The sequence below is a fragment of the Chrysemys picta genome, chromosome 7, assembly GCF_011386835.1.
Source record: "Chrysemys picta bellii isolate R12L10 chromosome 7, ASM1138683v2, whole genome shotgun sequence".
NCBI lineage: Eukaryota > Metazoa > Chordata > Testudines > Emydidae > Chrysemys > Chrysemys picta.
The window spans coordinates 64,161,492-64,185,845 of NC_088797.1; the positions used below are offsets into that span (position 1 = coordinate 64,161,492).

Sequence of the window (24,354 nt, forward strand, 5' to 3'; positions counted from 1 at the left end):
GGGAGGCGATTGCGGGGCATCCTGGGTCCCTTCACAGCCTTCTCTCCCCAAACACTGATCAGCTCCAGTAACTCAGAATTGCTCCAAGCAGCGGATTGTTTGCTCCGGGAGCAGGCATTGTCACCTGGCCAGATAAGTGAGCACTTGCCAAGAAAACAGGAAGGGTAGTTTCAAAGTTCCCCAGGCTTTACAAGGGGTGGATGTCTGTTTACCTGGTGTCAGAGCAGCAGAGCTGCTGGCCAAAGTGGTTACCTAGGCACTGTGGGATATCCTCCGGAGGCTAAAAGCTCTGTAAACAGGAAGAACGTGTCTTCACTTGTACATCACCACAAAAACATCACCGGTAAGAGCTGTTCGCCTCTCGTGGAGGTCGTGTTCTTTTTGCGGTGAAACTTCTGAGTTTCACTGCAAAAATTCATTGGCAAGTGTAGACGTGCCCACCGTTTTTGCGCAAAAAAGGGACTTTTTCCGCTTTAAATGGCGAATGTAGACATGCCCTTAAAAATATCATTACGTTTGGAGACTCTAGGAGCGCACAAGGAACAATAGCAATGACTACAATAACATTCACGGGTTATCAATTGTTTCTTTATTACCAATTTCATTAAGCAGATGAACAGAGCTGCAACTATTGAAACATACATAGTGAGAGACAACCTGTAAAATATCTAGCGTAACAAAGTCAGGCTGGACAACTGCAAAAGGGTCTGATATGTTAGCCCTAGAATGTTAAAGGCCCTTTTTCCTACAAGCTGAGAAGAGGTTATCTCAGGTCAATTAGGGACACCTGAATGCAATTAAGGGCTGCCTGAGGCCTTTATAAATGCCTCCTCTGGGGAGAGCAAAGAGGGAGAGAGAGACACAAGCTACTGCCAGGCTAGTGGTAGCAGGGAAACAAGCTTTTCTAGGCTGAGAGCCTGTGCTCCTTCCCATAGGGTAACAGCCAAATCTGGGTGCCTGCTAGGGGAAGGACTGACATCCCAGGGCAAGCAACCAGAGGACACTCTGCCCCAGCGAGGAGGCAGGGAAAGGTATCCAAATTTGTTAGTCTCTAAGGTGCCACAAGTACTCCTGTTCTTCTTTTTGCGGATACAGACTAACACGGCTGTTACTCTGAAACCCTTCTGGTTTTGTGTTTTGAGATAGGTTTCAGAGTAGCAGCCGTGTTAGTCTGTATCCACAAAAAGAACAGGAGTACTTGTGGCACTTTAGAGACTAACAAATTTATTAGAGCATAAGCTTTCGTGGACTACAGCCCACTTCTTCGAAGTGCATCCGAAGAAGTGGGCTGTAGTCCACGAAAGCTTATACTCTAATAAATTTGTTAGTCTCTAAGGTGCCACAAGTACTCCTGTTGTTTTGAGATAATTTCCTTTTTGTCTGGTGAAGGATCACTCCTCAGGCTGACCCTGGGGCCTACCCTGAAAACACAGCCAAAGGAGCACAGAAGGAGGAAGTGTGGGGCTGATTTACCCCAGGCCTGCCATCATCAGAGGGGGAAGTGCCAAGTCCGGTGAGACAAAGGAGGTGCCTTGTCACACTAGCATCAATGATTTCATACATCCATCTCTATAGTCCCCTTGGAGATGCCAGTATTGCTCAACAGGTGGTCATTTGTGTAGGGCCTCCTTATGAATTCTTCCTTACATTTTCATACTTTTATTCTGTATTACTCTCATTGATAACTCTTATATGCATGAGGGTTCCAACCCCTTTTTCCTTATCTGGAGTTCCACACTGCATAAATGTTGCTATGCCTATCTTTTCATAGACTGTCTTCTTAGTTTCTCTTATCTTCATTAATGCCTATGTCAACAAATCCCATGGTGACTTAGTTATTGCAGAATTTCCCATGATGTTTCAATCAGACATCTTGTGGTAGTGAGGGGCACGCTAGGGAATATTTTCCCAAATATCACCTGCAGAGGACTTTGTTAATGCAATACTCTTTAGTTTGCATCAGCAGCATCCACACAGGGGAGTGGTAGCGCAGCACTGTGGGGCCATGTAAAGAAGCCCTTAGACCATGAGACTGAGAGAAACTAGTAAGTGTTTTTTTTTTTCTTTTTTTTTTTTTTTAAAGTCGCAATGCAATTAATTTCTCAGATTTTATGTGCGGTTCTTAGTACCTCTTTTACAATAATCTTGCAACTTTTACTGGTAGTGGTTACCCCTGCATCAACTACTTATGTCAACTTCTTTCAGGCCTCATATTTGGCTAAGCTAAAACTTGACAGGCCTTCCTTTACACTTTTAAAGCATAACTAACTTACATACCTAACATACTCTTATCCATAACATATGCTTATTACTCCTCTATCCTATAGTACTATTTACATATTCCTACATTTATACCTACAACTTAAATATATTAATCACATATTGATTACACAGATTAATCATAACACAATTAAATGATTATATAAGATTATGAGCTACAGCAGTTGGAGGAACACTTAGAAGGAGCTGATGGAAAGTATCCCTCCAAAAACTACTAAGAGAGGGGAAACTTATGGGACATAGTAACATAAAGAACATGCAAAGAATGGCCCAGGATAGACAGGGATGGTGGATCCTTGTTCGTGCCGTAAGTTACTTTTGATGATGGGCATAAGGAATTGGATTCAGGTGTGTCACACAGTCTAAGCTCTGACAGAGTGCAAACAAGTTTTTAAATACTGGTTTAAGAATATTAACAAATTAAACATATATTTATGATTGTTAAACAGACCATATGTTAGTTGACAACTTGATGGTTTTCATGTTGGCTTTTCTTAAAACAAAATAAATTCTACCAGCAGTCATAAGCTCAAAATGCCAGTTGAAGTTTAAAAACCCTTAGTTCAAAATGCAATTAACCTCTTGTGTACAGTGAAGAGGGCTTATCACAAGTTAGATTTTATGGCTTGTCTGCATGGCCCCAAAGTTTGGACTATAGGGGTGTGAATTGCAGTGCATACTAGTGTGGATGCCGCTGGTGTAAACTAAAAAGTCTTGCATTTGAAAGAGGACTTTGTTAACGCAATACTTTTTAGTTTGCATCAGCAGCATCCACACAAGGGAGTGGGAGCGCAGCACTGTGGGGCCATGTAAAGAAGCCCTTAGACCAGGGGTAGGCAACCTACGGCACGCATGCCGAAGGTGGCATGCGAGCTGATTTTCAGTGGCACTCACACTGCCCGGGTCCTGGCCACCGGTCTGGGGGGCTCTGCATTTTAATTTAATTTTAAATGAAGCATCTTAAACACTTTAAAAACCTCAGTTACTTTACATACAACAATAGTTTTAGTTATATATTATAGACTTATAGAAAGAGAACTTCTAAAACCGTTAATATATTACTGGCACGCGAAACCTTAAATTAGAGTGAATAAATGAAGACTCGGCACACCACTTCTTAAATGTTGCCGACCCCTGCCTTAGACCATGAGGTGGAGAGAAACTAGTAAGTTTAAAAAAAAAAAAAAAAAAAGTCACAATGCAATGCAATTAATTTCTTGGAATTTTATGTATGGTTGTTACTGCAACACTGACACTTGTCTGTTCATACTTCAGTTATGATTGAGATGTTCACTGGAAATATCATGTATAGTGTATTTTGTCTTCAAGGAGCCCAACATGCATATCACAGATATTGTATGTATAGTATGATTGTTATGCTGCTTTCTACAGCATATAAGTAGCAGCTGAGTGGACAATAAATGTAGGCGTATGGAATCTTGGGCAAACTCTCATTCAACACTTTCAAATATTCTGGATTTTCTCCACCGTTTGTATAAATTCAAATTAATCACCTGATTTAACACCAATCCCCCCTACTTTTTAAAGTCTTTACTATATCTAGCCTTCTACAATAAACAAATCCTCAGACTATAAAATAAATATGGATATAAAAAATATTGTGGCTCAAAGTGGTGAAATACCAAAGACCTGGAAAAAAACAAAATCATTACTGATAAAATTTGCAGATGACACACAAACTGGGTGAGTGGTAAATAATGAAGAGGACAGGTCACTGATACAGAGCAATCGGATCACTAGGTAAGCTGGGCTCAGGCAAACAATGTGTGTTATAATATGGCTAAATGTATACATGTAGGAACAAAGAATGTAGGTAATACTTGCCGTGTCGGGGACTCTATCCTGGTAAACAGATGTGGAGGTTGTTGTGGATAATCAGCTGAACATGAGCGCCCAGTGTGATGCTGTGGCCAAAAGAGGTAATGTGATCCTGCAATGCATAAAAGGGAATTTTACCTCTGTATTTGGCACTGGTGTGACTGCTGCTGGAATATTGTGTCCAGTTGTGGTGTGCACATTTTAAAAAGGATGTTGATAAATTGGAGAGGGTTCACAGAAAAGCTATTGAGGATGATTAAAGAATTAGAAAGCATGCTTTATAGTGATTGAGCTCCTTGAGTCTATCTATTTAGCTTAACAAAGAGAAGATATTTGATTACAGTTTAAGTACCTACCTGTGAAACAAATATTTAATAATGGGCTCCATCCAGTGGCTGGAGGTTGAAGGTAAACAAGTTCAGATTGCAATTGAAGCATAAAGAACAGGAGTACTTGTAGCACCTTAGAGACTAACAAATTTATTAGAGCATAAGCTTTCGTGGGCTACAGCCCACTTCTTCAGATGCATATAGAGTGGAACATATATTGAGGAGATATATATACACATATACAGAGAGCATGAACAGGTGGGAGTTGTCTCACCAACTCTGAGAGGTCAATTAAGTAAGAGAAAAACGAGAGACTGCTGAGCTGGAATTGATATGCAAACTAGATACAATCAACTCAGGATTGAATAAGGACTGGGAATGGCTGAGCCATTACAAACATTGAATCTATCTCCCCTTGTAAGTATTCTCACACTTCTTATCAAACTGTCTGGACTGGGCTAGCTTGATTATCACTTCAAAAGTTTTTTTTTTCTCTTACTTAATTGGCCTCTCAGAGTAAGACAACCTGTTCATGCTCTGTGTGTGTGTGTGTGTGTGTGTGTGTGTGTGTGTGTATATATATCTCCTCAATATATGTTCCACTCTATATGCATCCGAAGAAGTGGGCTGTAGCCCACGAAAGCTTATGCTCTAATAAATGTGTTAGTCTCTAAGGTGCCACAAGTTCTCCTGTTCTTTTTGCGGATACAGACGAACACGGCTGCTACTCTGAAACCTGTCAGTTGAAGCATAGTTTTTAACAGTGATGGCAATTAACCATTAGAGGCCATGGTGGATTCTTCATCACTGGAATTATTAAATCAAGACTGGATATTTTTCTAAAAGATATGCTTGAGGAATTATTTTGGGAAAGTTCTATGGCCTGTATTATACAGGGGTCAGACTAGATGATCACAGTGGTCCTGTCTGGTCTTGAAATCTATGAATATCAAAAATCTAATCTGCAAGATTATTTTTGAAATGAGGATTTAGTTTGTAATATTCTAAAGATTTAACTGTTTCACACACACAAAATACTTTTAGTGATTCTTAGTTCCACTTAATGTAAATTGTCAGTTTCTAGTTGGTCACAACCCCGTATTTTATTTTGTATTCTTAGTGTTTTTGCTAAATTTGAAAACATTCTTGGCTATTAAGGTTGCTATATTTACTGAAACATACTATAAAACTTCTATTCTATGATTAAGCTATCATAAAAGAAAGTGAGAAACTTGAAGTTTTTCAGTTTATCAGTCAGCTAAAAAATCAGCAATTCTCATTTGTTTTTTGCTTGCGTAGGGTTACGAATTACCAAAATTCTAATTTAACTTTATATTGGGCCACCTTCTAGCAGAATTTTGGCTCTGTCTTGGTCAATATGTTTGTGTGAATTTGGTACTTAAAAGATATAGGCTTATGGCCTTTGGTAGTGGACAAGGGTGATGCATGCAGAAATTGGATACCTGTATACTAGGAAAACATGGTAATGCATCTCTATTCCAGTACTGGGTGCTTCCTCTGAAACTTATTGTTGATTTCCAATAGAACTCAAAATGTAGTAAAGGAAACCACGGTCTATTTATTTCTTGTACAGCTTTCAAGAAAAAAAAAAAAACTGGGAAGGGGGAGTAAATGGTCAGGGGCAAATACATCGTCAAGGTGGTAATTGACCATGTTAAATAATATACTTTCGTAGCCCAAGAGATTAAGATGGGAAATGTTAGTGCCTGGATGAGTTTTTAAACTGTAGCCTCTTGGTAATGTTTTGGAGGAGGAAATGGTAAGATTTGAATAGCAATTAGATGTGAGGCAATGGAGAATAGTTATGATTCCTAGTTTATGGGCTAGAGTGAAAGGGAGAATGGTGGTGGCAGCAGTAAAAGAGGAGAGTTAAGCTTGAGTTGATGGCAAGAGACCCAAGAGATGTCTTCATCTAGCCAAACCTGTATATCGGCACTTTCCTGTTAAGTCACGAGTGAAAAGGTAGATTTGAGTAATTGAGGTAGAGATGGGGAATGCAGCTATGAGAGTAGCTAGGATCTCACAAAGAAAGGGTATAAAAAGAGAAGTGGAAGGGTGAAAAGTAAGAGGCGTATGGGACTCTCATGGATGGTATATGAGAAGGAGGGTCTACTGAAAGGGCTGCCAAAGAAGTAGAAGGAGAAATGAGAGGATGTTATCGCAGAAGCCTCAGTTGAATAAAATGTCAAGAAGCAGAAGAGGAGGAGTAGGATGAGCCCTGAAATTTGGCTAGGTGAAGGTCAATCTAGATCTTGGTGAAAGAGAAGCTTTATAGAATAGGAGGGCAGAGCATGGTTTGGAGGGGATCCAAGGTCGAGGTGAAAGAGAAACTGGGGTAAGTATTTTATAATTGAAAGTACCTTGACCAAAGCAGGAATATCAGGGATTATACCCACATTCTAGGCTTTTTTGTATGTAGCCAAGGACAAATATACTTACTTAATCTTGGATCCTATTAAAAACACCAGATTTGTCAACATTTGAAAAATTCTATATTTAAATATGTATATTCATAAATGAAGATAGTGTGGCCCACTGAATGGGGCACTGGTCTGAGAGTCAGGAGTTCTAGGTTCTATTCCAGCTCTGCCACTTGACTGCTGTGTGACTTTGTGCAAGTCACTTCTCTCTGCCTACGTTTCCCCTCCCACCCCTTCTTGTCTTGTTTCCTTGGACTGTAACCTCTTCGGTGCCAAGACCGTGTGGTTGTACAGCACTTATTGCAATGGGGGCCCCATTTTGGTGGGATCCTCTTGGTGCTACTGTAATACAAATAATAACTTAAAACGATTGTAGACAACAAATTCAAGAGTTTATAGCTGAAGGGATATAGGGTAGTTGAAGTATTTGGGGACCAGGGTTGGCTTTTTTTGAGGATGGAAAAGGTGTAGAGCTTGTATTAGGAGAGCTCCAGAGCAGGGAGAGATGTGTTAAGGAGTGTGAGGACAAGGCCAAGAGAGTGGAAGGTAATAGAGTTGCTGGAGCAGGTGGAGAGCAAAGCCAGATCTATATTTGGAAGGCTTTGCCAGTGTAGCTACCGTATATACTCATTCATAAGCCAATTTTTTTTGGTAAAAAAGTGACGCATCAAAGAGCGGGGGTCGGCTTATCAAAGAGTCTACACCAAAGTTTGACAAATGTAAGCTCTATTGAATTGAATATCTAATACATTGTCATTGTAGATCAGGGGTCCGCAGACTTTGGCTCCCAACCCGGGTAAGCCGCTAGCAGGCCAGGACATTTTGTTTACCTGGAGCATTCGCAGGCACGGAGCCCCTCAGCTCAGTTTGCTGTTCGCAGCCAATGGGAGCTGTGGGAAGCGGTGCGGGCTGCGGGACATGCTGGCTGCCACTTCCTGCAGCTCCCATTGGCTGGGAATGGCGAACCATGGCCACTGGGAGCTGAGGGGCTCCGTGCCTGCGAATGCTCCAGGTAAGCAAAATGTCCCAGCCTGCTAGCGGCTTACCCTGATGGGCCGGGAGCCAAAGTTTGCCAAACCCTGAAATATAGGATCGGCTTATGAAAGGGTCATACAGTTTTTGCCTTTTTTTAACCTATCCATCTTGGGGGGTCGGCTTATAAATGAACGAGTATATACAGTATATTGTTATACTCTACCAGGAAAGTGCTCCTAGTGTGGTGGATATAGTTTATACTGGCAAAGCTGCATTTTTGCTAGTATAGCCCCATTGGCCGAGTGCTTGTGCTTGTACTTTTTCTGTGCTTTGTGATGAGTCTTCAGTGACCCAGCCCTCCGGCTGAGTCATACATACTCTGTATGTGAGATCATATCAAACCCCTTCTGGGGTACAAATCCACCAGGGACCTCTCTGTGCCCTCTGTAACAGTTCTTTATCTGCAGCCTTATCTCTGGGCTTGCTCCTCAATCTGTCCAGCAGGGCCTATTGCAGTATTCTGGTCATAACTGTTTCTCAGCCCCTTCTGGGCTTCCTTGAATTTTCCCTGCTCTTCAAGCAGTCCTGGCCCTGGTATGGGGCCACATCCCCCAGGTTTCTCTCCCTGGAGACCATTTGTGTTTCTGAGCCTTTCTGGCCCCAGTTTTTCAGCTGGGTCACTAAATGAGTTCAGTTCCCCTTCTAGGGTGTATTAAAGTCCAGGCCACTTTCCTAGTGGCTGGTGGTGGGGACCCAGGTCCGCCCTTTACTCGAAGTCCCAGTCCAGGGACCCTATAGATAGTAGCTTTCTGCCACGTCCATTTAAATAAACTGCATCGCTGCTACAATTCCCTGGGCCACTTCCCCGTGGCTCCAGCACATTCTTCACCCTTACCTCAGGGCCTTGTCCTGGTTGAGTCCCAACAGCCAGCCTGGAGCACCTTCAAGTACTCTCTCTCTCTCTCTCTCTCTCTCCCCCGCCCCCCCAGCACTGATCTCTCTGTACCTCTCTCAGCCAGCCAAGCACACCATCCACTCTCCTCCAGCTTTAGCAAGGAACTGATCTCATGCTGGCTCTGCAACTCTTCATATACTAGCCTGCTGGGCCCTGATTGGCTGCTCCCTGCAGCCCCTTTCTGATTGTGTCCCATACAGCCACTCTAGGCAGCTTGGAGGACCCTCTCCATTGCCCTTTTCTGGGGTAGGGTGTGGCAGGGCTGCAAGGCCTCCAGCAGGGGGCATCAGGGCCTGGTCCATCCCCTCACAAGCTTATTCCAGCCTGCACTCTTTTCCCTCCTCCCAGGCAGAATAAGCTATACTAACAAATGTGCAGTTTTGCCATTATAACAGCATCTACACAGGGCTTTTTCTGGCACAGCACCTCATACAAATTGTACCTCATCACACACCTGGCCGACATAGCTGTGCTGGCAAATTTTGTCATGAAAACTTGTCCTAAGTGCAAGTTCTAGGTGGTAATGATGGCGCTGGAAGAGAGAATTTGATGGGAAATAGGGAGATTGTGGCAGATGTTGTCTTTGAATGGTCAACAAATCTTGTGTTGAAGGGAAGTAGATGGTGGAAGAGAAGTCATTTTTAGGAGAAAGTCGCAAGTAGGCAACTTACATTGCATTTGTTGGTGTCAATGAAAGTGGAAAAGTGGTGTTTGACCAGGAATATAACAAAAATATAAGAGAAGAGTGAGTCTTTTCATGGAAAGAGACCATATGTTTATGAGCTTTTGGAAGCACTTAGCAATATGGGGGAGGAGGAAAGGAAGGTGTTTTTTTTGGCTGGGTAAGGATAGTGTGAGTTTGTTAGCATGAACTTTGTGGTAGGAGATAACTGAGAAAGAAGCAAGGATGGGGTGGAGAGGTGGGAAACAATAGCTGCGGGAGCTGCTTCCTGGGCTTGCTATTTTTAGGGTTTTCCTCTAGGACCTCCCATTTAATTTTCTAGCTGTTCCCATATTAGGCCATGTCTACAACATTGGCTAAATCCGTACTGCTGTGATCGATGCAGCGGTGTTGATTTAGCGGTTCTGGTGAAGACCTGCTCTCCCATCGACATAGCGCAGTATAGACACAGCTGTAAGTCAACCTAAGTTATGGTGACTTCAGTTACATAACTGAAGTAGCGTAACTTAGATTGACTTACAGCGTTCGTTTAGACCAGCCCTTAGGTTTGCTAGCTTTTTTATCTTCTTGAGGATAACTGCCAGATGAGTCAGCAGAACAGCTATACCTCCATGCATAGACCTAATATCTGACGACCTGTCAAAATGCCATGGAAACTCCTTCACTTGTGACCTAACCCATAGTTGAAGAAGGGTCTGAAAGCTAAAGACAGCCATGTTAAGTTACTTTGTTGCCTGGCTTTGTTTGAACATTTAGATTTTAAAGCTGAATTACTGTGGTAGTGCTTTGGAGAATATTGGTCTAATGAAAACCCTTGAAAAATGAGCAGTTGATGGGGAAGAAGGTGTATGTTTGATGGCTTCTTTGTTAAATGTTCAGAAGTGATTTCAGTAGCTAGGTGCTATTGGTGTTTAACCTGACAATTGGAGACAGCAGGTGTTGGCTTGGTGGGGAATGTGATGGATTTGAATCTAGTGTTAGAAAGTCTAGTGGGCACAGCTGCATTCACTATCGTTTGCCTCTGTGTCATGTACTATCTAGTTCTTCATTATTACTGTATCACTGAAGTATGTAAGATAACTAACTGAATATGCTAAATATTCTTTTGACATTATAATAAAAATACTTGATCATTAGATAATGCCTTTTGGTAACTTGCTGCTTTGCTTCATACTGCTGCATGTTTAGTAATTTTTTCTGCATTAAAAAAAGTCAACATTTTATCAGCAAACAAATACTGTTTGTAAGGATAGATGAGGGTTTGTGCACAATAAAATACTGCTCTTAACAATTACTTTTATAAGGTTAAATTTGTGGCTGCTCATATAAACACCAAAATCTGGCTCATGGAACTCTACACTCTGGTCCACTGTTGCCACTTTATATAACCTGCAAATACAACCCAAGTGTAACTCTTAAAAACTACAGATTATAAAATGCAAGGCTCATTCCCTGATTGTAGGGTTGCTTAAATGAATGTGCAGTCTTACATGTTTGAGACTTTTGTATTCTATGTAATTCACTGAGCGAGAATACACGTTTGCATTTTGTTTGAATTAGCTGTGCTGTCTGGATTCCAGGCAAATTGACCGTGCAGCCCTTGGTTGGGCAAAATTAGTTTTGTCCTAATCTGTTGTTTGTCAATGCAATATAATGTTAGACTAGAAACATTACACTACATTTGAAACCCTTTTTTTTTCCCTTTCCTTTGGTAGTGAAAATGTGCTTTTTGGAATGGGAAATCCTCTTCTTGATATCTGTGCGGTAGTGGACAAGGACTTCCTTGACAAGTAAGTATAAAGATATTTTCACATTAATTTCCTAAATATTGCTGATGGTTAATTCTAGAAATGCAACGTGGAATTAAGTACCTGCTTAACGCAAGCGCTTAACATTAGTCTTTTCAGTGTCCTCTGTAACATCTATTTATGTATTTGACGGTAACTATCAGTTATCTAATATAGGCTGTACATTCTCTCTTCCCTTAACCTTTAAGTTTTATATTTTCCAAACTTGTTGTTCCCCTCTGATTTCTTCATATTAACCTAAGTAGATAGCTACCTGTACAACACATTTGTCTTGCTTCATATGATACCCCTGATATAATCCAGTATTGCATTTTCATAGATTCCCCACCCCCCGCTTCAGGAACCAGTTCATATTTTTAACAGATTTTTGTTTGGCCCGTTTCTTTAATTTTCTAGCTTGTGGTATTTAATTTGGTTCTGATGTGCTACTTAAGAGCAGAAACTGTTTGATCATATGGATTGTCCTCTTGACGGATTCTGCAGCTCTTACGCAACTCCTCCAAACAGGCCTGCCACTTTACCACCGGTGCCACCACCTATGTCCTATTGGTGGCATGAAGCTTCCTCGTGCTGTGAAGTAGCAGATGCAGCTATTAATAGTGCTCCAGTCACCACGCTGTCTCCCTGGATACTTCCACATAAAGTCAGCTCCTTCCAGCTGCTGCTGTTCTTGCTTCTATTTTGTTTCGTTTTTAGTAAGTAGTGAATGGGTTAGTCCTATCGTTCAAAGTAGTCACAATTCATTCTTGACTTCATGTTGTATACATATGTTTAACATTCAGTGTTATCTCCATTCTATCCCCTCAGTTGTTAATGGAAGTATTGGACCCAGAATCAGTTCTTCAATGGAAGAAAAAAAAGAACAGTTGCAGTTTTATCATTCTTCTTATCCTCATCTAACTCATTTCTCTTGCTTTCCTATGAAACTTTTCTGCCTATTTTATACTTGTATTTGTTTGCTCTGCTAAGATTAAAAACAAATCATGCCTCTTAATCAGGGGTTCTCAAACTGGGGGTGGGGACCCGTCAGGGAGTCGCGAGGTCATTACATGGGGGGTCGCGAGCTGTCAACCTCCACCCCAAACCCCGCTTGCCTCCAGCATTTATAGTGGTGTTAAATGTATAAAAAAGTGTTTTTAATTTATAAGGGGGGGGTCGCACTCAGAAGCTTGTGATGTGAAAGGGGTCGCCAGTAAAAAAAAAAAAAAAGTTTGAGACCCATTGCTCTTAATGATAGAAAACAAACATGACACTATGTATTTAGAGCTTTTATATTTTAAAGGTAAGTTTGATAAGGAGCCTGAATGACATAACTTAGAGATAAGACTGCAATAGAATTGGAAGTGAATCACTCAAAGCATGACATTTTTGAATTCTCCTAACAGGGTTTCTGAAACTCTTATAAATGTTAAATAAATAAAACTAATATTTGAGGGTGTTTTTTTTTTTTTAAACCCTATAAGAATTGTTTTGGGTATATGCCACAGCAATGAAGTGATGGGAGAGCATTGCACTGGGGTTTGCGTTGGAAAAGCAACACTAAGAGGTTGACTGAGCTGCTCATTGGTTTGCAAGAGAACCTAGGGCTTGTCTAGGTGGTGTGTTAGAATTTACGTCCCAGTTGTTGCAAACTAATGGGCACCAGCATGATGCTCACTAACTGGCCCAGGTAGTCCTTGCTACTCTTTAGTGTAATTATGAATGAAGAATAGTTTGTTGTCCAAATTAAGTCAGCTCAGTGGTTTGAGCATTGGCTTGCTAAACCCAGGGTTATGAGTTCAATCCTTGAGGGGGCCATTTAGGAATCTGGGGCACCAAAAAAACCCCAAAAAACTGTCAGGGACAGTACTTGGTCCTGCTAGTGAAGGCAGGGGACTGGACTCGATGACCTTTCAAGGTCCCTTCCAGTTCTATGAGATAAGTATATCTCCATATTATATTATATTAAAAGTTTGTAAACAGATTCCCCAACCCAGATATTTGTCATCTTGAGCAGATAAGGCTTCATCAGTTCATGCAAACAATGTTGTTTAAAAATATTTACTATCTAATTCAAATGATATTTTGTTATCTCCTGGGGGAGCTGACCCTTTAAGGGGGGTTGGAACCCAGCCTGACCCCTGACTTTTTAAGCTACCTCCCTAGGGATCAGCTGACTTGTAAAAGCAGCAAGTAGCCCAGCTGGGAAGATAGCTGCATGGAGTGTCCACTGCAGGAGATGCTGGGGGCGGGGGTGGGAGCTAGAGGAAGCAGGCTGGCTCCTATGGCAGGTCCTGGAATATGGTAACTCTCAGACAGATGGCCTGTAAGAGTACTGGGGAAGAGCTGCCGGGAGTGAGGCGGGTCCAGTAAGAAATCCCTGAGTCAGAGGAAGAGACAGGCTTGAGATGTGGAATTTATTACCAGTTTTATACAGAAGAAAAAATAAAGCTGTAATGGACTCTAGGCGTGGCTTTAATTATTCCTTGGCTACACATATGAGTCAGCAGCCTACAATATAATTTTGTGTCTGACTGTGTCTTCCTCTTTCTGTATGGTGTGCAGAACGAACCAACAGTGCTCAGTAAAAAGGGGAAAGCTTTTATTTACAGTCGGCCTAAAAGTTGCGGCCCTTCCTTTTTTGAAGGTGATTTAGATACAGTAAATCCAGTGTCTCCATAATTCCAAAGACAGGCTACTGGATTCCCAGACTACTGGATCCCTTGGATCACTTGATTTGGTCCAGGATCTGAGTATCTTAACTGGTAAAGCTTTTATTGTAACCTTTTGTCTTGAATTGCATCAACTGTGTTAAACTAATTTTAATTAGTGACTAAACAGACATCACTAAGGGTATGTATTCACTAGCAACGTTAAAGCGCTGCTGTGGCAGCACTTTAACCTAGCTGTATAGTCGCAGCACCAGCACTGGAAGAGAGCTCTCCCAGCGCTGTAAAAAACCCACCTCCACGAGGGGAGTAGCTACGAGCGCTGTCTACACTGCCACTTTACAACACTGAAACGTGCAGCGCTCGGGGGTGTTTTTTCACCCACCTGAGCGAGAAAGTTGCTGTGCTGTAAAGTGGCAGTGTAGCCAAGGGCTTAGAGTTAATGATACTTTTTCAATCTACTAAATATTGAATGATGGAGTTTGGCACAAATTTTATTTTCTGCTCACAGAGGTTAAGGCAGTGTTGTTGTATATGACTTTGAATAAGAGAATCCTTCAGCACCAGTGGCCCTGTAAACATCAATAATATACATGCTAGAGTATAATTAGAGCCGTCAAAACTAATTTCATGGTACAAGCCTGATTCTTGCCACTGGTGCATTAGCTGAACTCTGGTAGTAATAAATGATGTAAGGACTTCAGATAAGTTCTCTGTAAAGGGACATATGGAAAATCAACCTCTGTTAAGATAAAGTTTTGCCTCCAGGGTGTTAAATCTTTAAGGTCACCCTGAGGTTACTGAGTATTCATTCTGGGGAAGCTTGTATGTAACTGTATATACTTTGAAGTCTGGGTAGAATGTTCATGAATGTGAAATGCTCTGTCTCATATTATTACCTTCCTCTTTACCACTGTTGTCTTAATTATTTTTATTTTTCAGAAATGGTGTATCCAAATATTTGCCTACTAAATATACTGTAGATAGTATTAGCATTTTAAAGATTTTTCTTTCTTTTAATGCTGAATAAGATATGCTGATCTAACTATGTGTGATGGGGTATCCCAGACCCTGAGGCCCCCTGCTGGAGGCCTTGCAGCCATACCACAGAGGAGGTGAGTCCTCCATGCCCCTGCTCTAGGCATCCTAGAATGCAGCCAGTCAGAAAGAGACTGCTTCCTTGCAGCCTCACAGGGCCCAGCAGGCTTGTATAAAAGGATCTGCAGGGACAAAGTGAGTTCAGTCTGCTGGCAGGGCCCAGGGGAGCAAAGAAGGTGCTCCTGGCTGGCTGCTGGGACTTGAGGAAGACCGGGGTTGTGGGGAAGTGGCCCAGGGATGCAGTTAGTTAAAGGGATGTTCCATGTGACTGCTACTTAGAGGATGCCCCCCAAATAGCCACTGGGGAAGTGGCTAAGCCCTGAGCAAGGGAGTTTAAACAGGCCCTGGGAAGGGCTGCATCTGGAATTGTTACCCTGAGAAGGGTGCTGAACTGAGACTGTATCTCAGCTGGGGTCAGTGAACTGAGTGTAAGAGTAGTGGGTCAATGGGAGAGCTGTGGTTACTGAGGACTCAAATGAAGGCGGAGAGTCTCCACGAAAGAGACCCTGGATGCGCTGTTCCATCCCAGAGCAGGAATGGTTGCCAGGTAGCCAGACCCCAATGGAGGATGGGGCCTGTTGACAGACTAAGCACTGAGTCCAGGGAAGGTTACAGAGACGTTGCCAACGGAAGGTTTCGTGATGGACCCTGTTGGGGGACTGAGCCATGGGGGAAGTGGGGTGGGGGCTTCAGGACATTACTGAGGACATTGAGTCTCAGCTGGACCATATATCCCGGAAGGAGTTTTTGTGTTCACACATGGACTGTGTGTGACTTGGCCAGAGGGCTGAGTCACCAAAGACCCACCTGATGAGTGCAGCAGCCACAAGGGACACCTTGAGCAGAGAAATTGAGGAAAAAACTGCAGGCATGCACACACTCGGCCAGGGAGTGCTCACCTGAGGTGAGTGTGCTCTGTTACACTACCTGTCAAAGTAGAAAATGGCCAGTTTTGGACTGATAGTTTGAGGTTTTTTTTTTTTTACATGGAATATAAAGCAGCACATGGGTATTCTAAGCTCACAACTTACTTTAGATAAGAGAATTGTTTTCACAAAACTTACAAAAAAAATTATTAAACCTCATGCTTTTCCTGTGTTTTCTCTCTCCTTCCCCCCCCCCCCCCCCCAGTACTTGCAAACAGATGATAGAGCATTGGCTTCTGTGGTATGGGACTTGCCCCTAAAAAAGAGAGAGTCTTAATTTGTATTCACATTCAATTCATTGTGAATTAGGATGGCTTGTTCTCCATCCAAAAGATTGATTGAGTCATGCCCCAGTATACCAAGGATGTTTGTTGTTGTTTTTCTTTTAGACTGAATCTGCTACATATAAACATGACTCTTAGTTTTGGTATGGTCGTAGACATTTCCTGCTGTTTAAGACTGTGGCTTTGTGTTCTCTGTCCCCTTTCTAAAACCAGTATTGACAACGACAACAACAAATAGGGAGGGATGTTTCTAATTACTATAGTAATGAAGTAAAACAGTCTGGTTGCTCAAGAATTACCACAGATAGCAATCTAATAATAAAGATGCACATATATTTAATCATGTCCCTAGTTTCTCATTTTTTATACATACGATTTCTAATTGAAGTTATTTTTAGGGAAAAAACTCTTTTTTTTTAGCCTTTTATTTTAGTATTTTGGAATTCAGCTAATTCTTCAAAAACAGATATAAAAATGTGACTCGGCTCCTTAGTCAATCTAGTGGATTGGATTTCACTTAGGTGCTGTATCCTGTGTCATCTTGATGCATGCTTGTGAGGAAGAATAGTTAAGAAGAAATTTGGTTTCTTCCCTCTCTGGTTTCTAAGTTGGAAAACATCTGGAACCTACTACCTTATTTAAAGCTGATCTTTTGTGTCAAGATATTGCAGCAAATGAATGCAGCAAATGTATGTACCAGTATATCATTAGTTCTGACTTGATAGCTTTGGAAGATCTAGCACAATGTTGATATAAAGGTATACATGGAAGCCATCTTTCAACTTTATCTTCCTCTATCCTTCTATATATTATTTTTATTACTGCAATTTAATAATGGCACCCTTGGAACAGATCTTCTGCATTCCTGTAAGCTACCTGATTTACTGTAGAAATAATAATAATAAAAAACCAAGCAGGTTTTTCCATTCTTCAATACACAGGCATTTTGACTGGTATATTTTCTCCTTGTCATCTGATGGAGACAAGGGGGTTGCTATCCCAGAATCCTAAGATGCTTTGTCTCCTGCATGATAAAATGATACCGTTCTCTTCCCTTCCTTCCTTCCCTCTCTGAGCAAAAACCATTCAACTTTCAAGAAGGAACAGAAGGATTTAAGATTCCTGTGTTTATATTTAAATTTGACTGGACATAAGAATGCCTAATGGGGCCACCTGCAGCAAGATGGGCTCTAGAACCATGAGTTTTTAACACTTTGTGTTGTGGGCTCCTTTTGGCCTTAATGGTGTGAAGAGTTCCTTTCCTTTCTCTTAAACTGGAATTCTCCCTTGGTAGCAAGGAAGGCAATAATAATTAGAGCTTTGTGGCCAATCCAGCCAAGAGATATTGGTTCAGCCTCCTTTGTTAGGAGTTACAGTGGTTCTCAACCAGGGGTATGCGTACCCTTAGGGATACGCAGAGGTCTTCCAGATGTACATCAAGTCATTTAGATATTTGCCTAGTTTTACAACAGGCTACATGAAAAGCACAAGCGAAGTCAGTACGAAACAAAATTTCATACAAAAAATGACTTGTTTATACTGCTCTACATACTATACACTGAAATGTAAGTACAATTTTATATACAAACAGATTTTATAATCATGGTAAAAATAAAAAAGTAAGCAGTATTTCAGTACTAGTGTGCTGTGACACTTCTGTATTTTTATGTCTGATTTTGTAAGCCAGTATTTTTTCAGTGAGGTGAATTTTGGGGGTATGCAAGACAAATCAGACTCTTGAAAGGGGTACAGTAGTCTGGAAAGGTTGAGATCATAAGATCAAAGAAGGCAGCCACTGATTCATTCCTGGCTGTTAAGACACTGCAGCCCATCAAGGATAGCACTTGGTGGTGATTCAAATGTTTTATCTTAATGGCTTCTGCTCTCTTTCTCATACAACTATTATTTCTTATTGTCCCCTCATGATGCCACAGCTTTCCAAAGTATTCATTTCAGCATAGCTGTGCTACACCTTCCCCCAGTTTTTCAGAAGAACTGCTAAAGTTACGATTCTGCATGTTCTCAGTCTCTGCCTATTAAGCATCCAAAGAGATACAGCAATCGGAGGAAGAGGGACCAGGGTCAAAATTGAGTTGACCCTGCTGGTGATAAATTTATAGTTTGGAAAGTATAGAGTACAAAATATTACAACTAGATGGTTGCAGAGTTGGCAATAGAAACCAGGAGATCTCAAATTCTAGCCCTTAGCTTTATCCACTAGAACTTGGTGATTACAAGGATAATACCACCTCTGGCAGCTCTTTCAAAACTGAAAAGGTTTGAATCAAAAGTGAAAGTGATTTTCTTTTGGGGGGGTCTTTGCTTTTTTTCTTGACAGCACTCAAAGTGAAAAATATTTTGCAATAAAATGTGGGGAAAATCCTTAGTAAAATCTGTGATACTTTTGAACAAATGCTGTCAACTCTAACAGGCAAATTCTAAGCTTAAAAAAAATTAGTTGAATGATTTACCTTGATCTTCACTTGAGTGCATCTTGAGTGTTCCTGGTCTGGGAGTAAAAAAAAAAATGGAACCTGAGAATCTAACTTGGGTTTGTTGTGAGAGGGATCAAAGTTCTTAATTCCTGCTCCAGAGAAATCTTGTTTAAAAGCTGGTTTCAGTTGCATAAAATCAGCACACAGATCAAGCAATGTTAATGTTCTTCAAGTTTACTTGAAACATATAAAAGAATGACTCCAATAGTAGAAATTCACTTACATCTTGGGTAATAAATATGATTGGCCTCACCCTCATGTCAAACTAGAGAGGAACTTTACTCAGTGTGTTGGCAAGAACATTGCTGCTTGGGATAAAAAGACAGACTTTCATAGGCTGAGTCCCAGTTGTCATTAGATAATGCTGAACATGAATGTTTTTATTAGAATTCATATCTTGTTAAAAGTTGAATTTTATATTAACAGTTTCCGTGCTTATATGTCTGTTGTATTGGAAACAGAATGGAAGAGAGAAAAGAGTGCTTTTAATTCATTATTATTACTTGTTATTTCAACTGATCTTTTTATGTAAGGATTATGCCTGAAGGAATTTCTTTCCTCAAACAAAATTCAGATGATTGAAAGGTGGTTTTAAAATTAAAGCATTATAATTACGGTTTAATATTCAGCTTTTTTTTTTTAAGTGTATAGGTACACCTGAAGTAAATATGAGCGAAATTTAATTCTGCTGCTTGTAGAGTCTCATACTTTACATTACATTTTCAAATCTGATTTTATTGCCATGAAAAAACTGTTAAGAGTTCTAACTGTAGAAAAATACTATGTTCTGACCTAGGGGTGTTTTGTCTGCAGTATACTGAGTTTCCAGTCAATCCAATATGAAACATTAGGCTCAAAGACTTTAAGGCTAGAAGGGACCAGCATGATTATATGTCTGATCTCCTGTATATTGCAGGTCACAGAACCTCACCCCAACCACTCCTGCAGTAGGCCCATAATCTCTGGCTAAGTTACTGAAGTCCTCAAATCTTGATTTAAAGTCTTCAGGTTGCAGAGTCTACCATTTATTCTAGTTCAAACCCCCAAGTGCTCTGTGCACTACGCTGCCAAATAAGGTGACCTACCCCCACCCTAATTTTAAAATATCCATGTGACATGTATAACATTTTAAAGTTAATACTGAAGCAGGAAGAAGTGAAATTGAAAAGCAGGAGGACCTGTATGAAGACACAGTCAGAGCTGCAGCCAGAAATGCAGATAACTACAGATATTCATAGTTCTTTAAGGTGAATTTTCTCTCTCTCCTATCTTTTCCAGTATCTTGGCGTGCATATTTTCCCTAAGAAATGCTGTGAAATTCTTCTGCTGCATCTCTGATCTTCCTCTTGTTTTAACATGTCAGATGTGTTTTCAGTTGAAATTATTAGTTGCTGCACTAATGAATTATCCAAATGACAAGTTCTTATCAGTGGAAATACAGTAACATTTCTAATTTTTAAAATTCAGTATAACTGTTTTCTATATTTTTACTTTGATCTCCTAGAATTTTAATACTGCTTTCAACACACACCCCCAAAAAAACAATATTTTTAGGCATTTGCATCCAGTAGGCTTCCTCACTAAAATGGTTGCATCTTTGTGCTCTCATGGAAGTCAGAGGTGGAAAAGAACATTTAGATCATTAGTCTAGTTCTCTGCCAATGCAGGATTGTTCCTTACACTAAACATTTTAATGTTTTACTGCAACATGGTAAAATTTAATAATCACAACAAAATAAATAGGCTGTTAACTGATCTACATAAACTATAGAAATTCTGATATTTTCCATATCTGTGAACTTATGAAGTTTCAGTGCTCCTAGTACTTGGTACTGGATTTCATCCTCACTCAGACTGTTGCTTACTAGGTTCCTTTAGAAAAAAGGAATCTCCTTTTTGGATGATTTGCCACTTGAATTTTCTTGTAGTGGCTTCTGTTATAGGGGCATCTTTTAACATACACAACTTATTTCTATAGTTTGGTTTTATTCAGCTGATTTTACTATCTAAAGACTGAAGTTTATTGAAGCTAGTAAATTGCTTAGGGTGAAAGTTAGGCATCTGCTTTGCCTAAAATGTTGACTCCAAATTATTCCCTGGTTCAAGAATGTCTGAATGGTTGCTGACCCTAATTTTTCCCCCTTCCTTCCCATTCCTCCAAGCAGGAAATTGCAAGATTTAATATGTATAGTTAAAAAGATCATAATTTCAATCAATACAAAGAGAAACGTGCCATCCTTCCAAATCAGAAGGGTATCATCTATTTCAAACTTATGCTGACTCACACAAACAAAAGTTCTGGAAACGGATAAATATGGATTTCATCCCCTGCATGCTTATTGTCCCAACAAGTACAACGTCCTAGAGTAGATTCGTTAAGTTCACTTAGCATAGCTGGAATTTCAGGACAGATAAAATCCTTGTGTTTGGAGGGCTGGTCACTTGCCTACATTAAGGGGGAAATATTTTTTTAGGGAGAGGGAAATAAAGGCCCATCAACCGCTTGACAATGTTGGTTTAAAGTTAGATCAGTTTCCTTAGAAGTGAAAAAGGTATGCTTGACCTAACTTCTTACGATTAACATGCTGATGACAGGGTTGGGTTTTCTACAGCCTCAGGTTTGTTGTTTAGATGGTAATAACATGTGATTAGTGATATCATTACATCACCTGACTAGGCCAAACAACAAAATATGCTTTAAATTGTCTAACAGCAAAACAGATTAAATTGTAGGCTTTTTAAACATTGAAACATGTCCTGCTATCTGGCAAGTGAATCTTAGTAAGGGTTTGTCCACACGGGGAGTTATTTGTGATTAAGTCCATGTGTGGATGCTCTTATTCAAGAATGCAACAATGTTGCTTTTTACATATCCAGACTAACATGGCTACCCCTCTGATACTTATTCAAGAATGAGTGCCTTATTCTGAATTAATTTAATCCATTTCGGAAGTAGATTAAGCTAATTCAGAATAAGGCACTATTATTCCAAAATTAGAGTATCCACACATAGTTAATCATAGTTAATCCGGAATAGTTTATCTGCTATTAGATCACCCTTTACCTTACTCCAATTTTATGTGTAGACAATCCTTTAGAATCTACAAATACATATCTTAAGTTATTTTTCTTCTGTGAGGTTCTACTGTAGTTATAGAGTTACGAACACATTGTGAATGGAGGTTGTTCATAACTCTGAAATGTTAATAACTGAACAAAACTTGATGGTGGTTCTTTCAAAAATGTACACTGAACATTGGCTTAGTATAGCTTTGAAACATTACAATGCAGAAGAAATATGCTGCTTTCCCTTGGTTTTTTTTTTTTTAGTAGTTTACATTTAATACTGTACTGTATTAAGGTTTTTTTGGGTGGGTCTCTGCTGCTGCCTGATTGCATATATTCAGTTCCAAATGAGATCTGTGGTTGACCAATTAGTTCATAACTCTGGGGTTCATAACTCTGAGGTTCTACTGTATAAATAATGGAAAGGTCTGTCTTCTGGTTTTGAAAAACAAACAGAAACCAAAAAAACACCTATTTATAGCAGTGCAATACCAACAGTAATCTTCAAGGTTGTACAGTCAGCGCTTCCATTATACAACCTCATTGGGGTTTACTGCTGGAAAATAACATTCTGGACTGACTTGTGGCATACCAGTTCCTGGTTAGGGAGTAGCTATTGGGTTTTTCTCCTATTCTGAACTGACTGCCTTACTTATTTGTCACTTGACTTTTATAGTGGAGACGGTTAGTCATGCATTCAGGAACTCTGTTTTAATTTTCCTGTTACGGTGGATGTGTAGTAAGCATTAGTTTATATCTTATATCTAGACAAGGCTTTAATTCCATTTCTAAGACTCTCTTATTTTTGATGATGAAAACTATTGTAATGAATTTACTGTACTACAGCATCACTGCCACTCTTAGTTGACTCCTGGCATCAACTCTTGACTTTAACTATAGAGCTATAGTGTATATATTGAGCTTGATGCAATGTTTATAACGTATTGGTTTTAAGAAAAACATATGCGAAGTAATGGTAAAGAATGGTATTCCATGCTTCAAGTGTTGACCTGAATGATTGATTAATTCAACTATGGCAGATAAAGAATAGCCATTCAAATTACTCTACAAGTCTAGCTGGAGGATTCTCAAGATTGCTTCCTGAAAACCCCACAACCACACTTTTCAGCAAGTAGGCTTTAAGGGACCTTCATCTTGAAGGGAGGGGAGGAAAGTATGTTAGTCTGAATTCTTATGGAGGAGCAGGGTATCTAGCTGGGGAGGATCACTATCACTTCTCTCTAGGAGTGGTTGAAAAATCTGGAGCTAAGTTGCCATTTGTGTTGGCAGACAGAGCCTAACAAAACATTTTTTGCAAATGATGCTAGCAAGTAGGTCTGATTAAACAGTGAGAGAGATGGTTCATGAACATTTCAGCACTTTCTAAATAGACTCTTGTTTAGGTTGTGTGTTCTTACTCACAGAGAAGTATCTAGGGGAGCATAGGGTGTTTTTTGTGGGATTTGTTTTGTTTTTGTATTGATGTTTCTAAAATTAGCTTTGCATCCAAAGTTGAAACTCATTTAACCACAAAACAAGTTTGTTGCTTGTGGAAGCAAAAACACTGTATAAAAGTTAGTTTATTCTTGAACAGGAACAATACAACAACTTAAGTCATTAATGACACAGCTCAGATATCAAATACTCAAAGGAATAATATTCAAAGGAATATGTAAAGAGCTCAAGCTGTCACTAGGCTGAAATTGGTTTGCACAAGTTTTTAATTTTTTATAAATATGTTTATACAACTGTTGCACAATTTGTGCATATGAAAACCTAACTTGAAGTAAGGTCTAGAAGTGAGGAGAGCATAGAATCTAGAGCATCTGGTGAAAATCATGTTAAACATAATGAATGTGTTTGGTGAATATAACATGCATTAGATATAACCTTCTAAAAATCATTCCTAGAAAAAGTGAGGAATCTTGTATAGTTGCATATGCCAACAGTTCATTTCTTTTTGGCACACTTTCCTTTTCAAATACTTTGGTGCTTACATGACTTATTGTAATTTCTGACCCTCAGGTTTGGTTATAAGAAATTGTTTTGACAAGCCTCTTACTGTATGCTTCAATCCAGAGTGATAGGGTAAACCTTATTAAATGCATCATAGCTTGCCTCAGTGTTGTGATTAACAAGCTGTGAACTTTTCTTTCTGTTGTAATCCATTTTAATCATTTAAACCTATTATTGTTTTGACTTTAATGTCCAAAGCCCTTTAAATCTGTCTTACAATATTAATAGCTGCTTAACATCCTGGTTTCCAAACATGCAGATTCCCCACTCATAATTTGGCTGAATGGGCTGTTGGGAAACAAAACTATGCAGGATAATGTTGGATCAACAAAAGGCTACCACCAGCAATGCATAAATTTATTAGTGGCTATTTCCCTTGTGAGGGTTTGGTATCCTAACTATGCTAAAACAGTCCATGGTGTGAGACTTCAGAAACTTTACTGCAAACCTAGGGAACATATTACTTTCAAATAATAGATGGTATAGTTTTATAATCCTTAGATTACTACTAT

The 24,354-nt window shown here is 40.0% G+C and overlaps 1 protein-coding gene across 2 annotated transcripts in view; it reads left to right on the top strand.

Annotated features, from left to right (window-relative positions):
* The window catches only part of ADK (adenosine kinase), a 552,513-nt gene that overhangs the window by 32,582 nt on the left and 495,577 nt on the right, over positions 1 to 24,354 (top strand). For both annotated transcript variants that reach the window (XM_005278746.5, XM_005278747.5), the window contains exon 2: positions 11,217 to 11,291. In XM_005278746.5, coding sequence (XP_005278803.2) covers positions 11,217 to 11,291 — 75 coding nt within the window. The remainder of the gene's footprint in view (positions 1 to 11,216; positions 11,292 to 24,354) is intronic.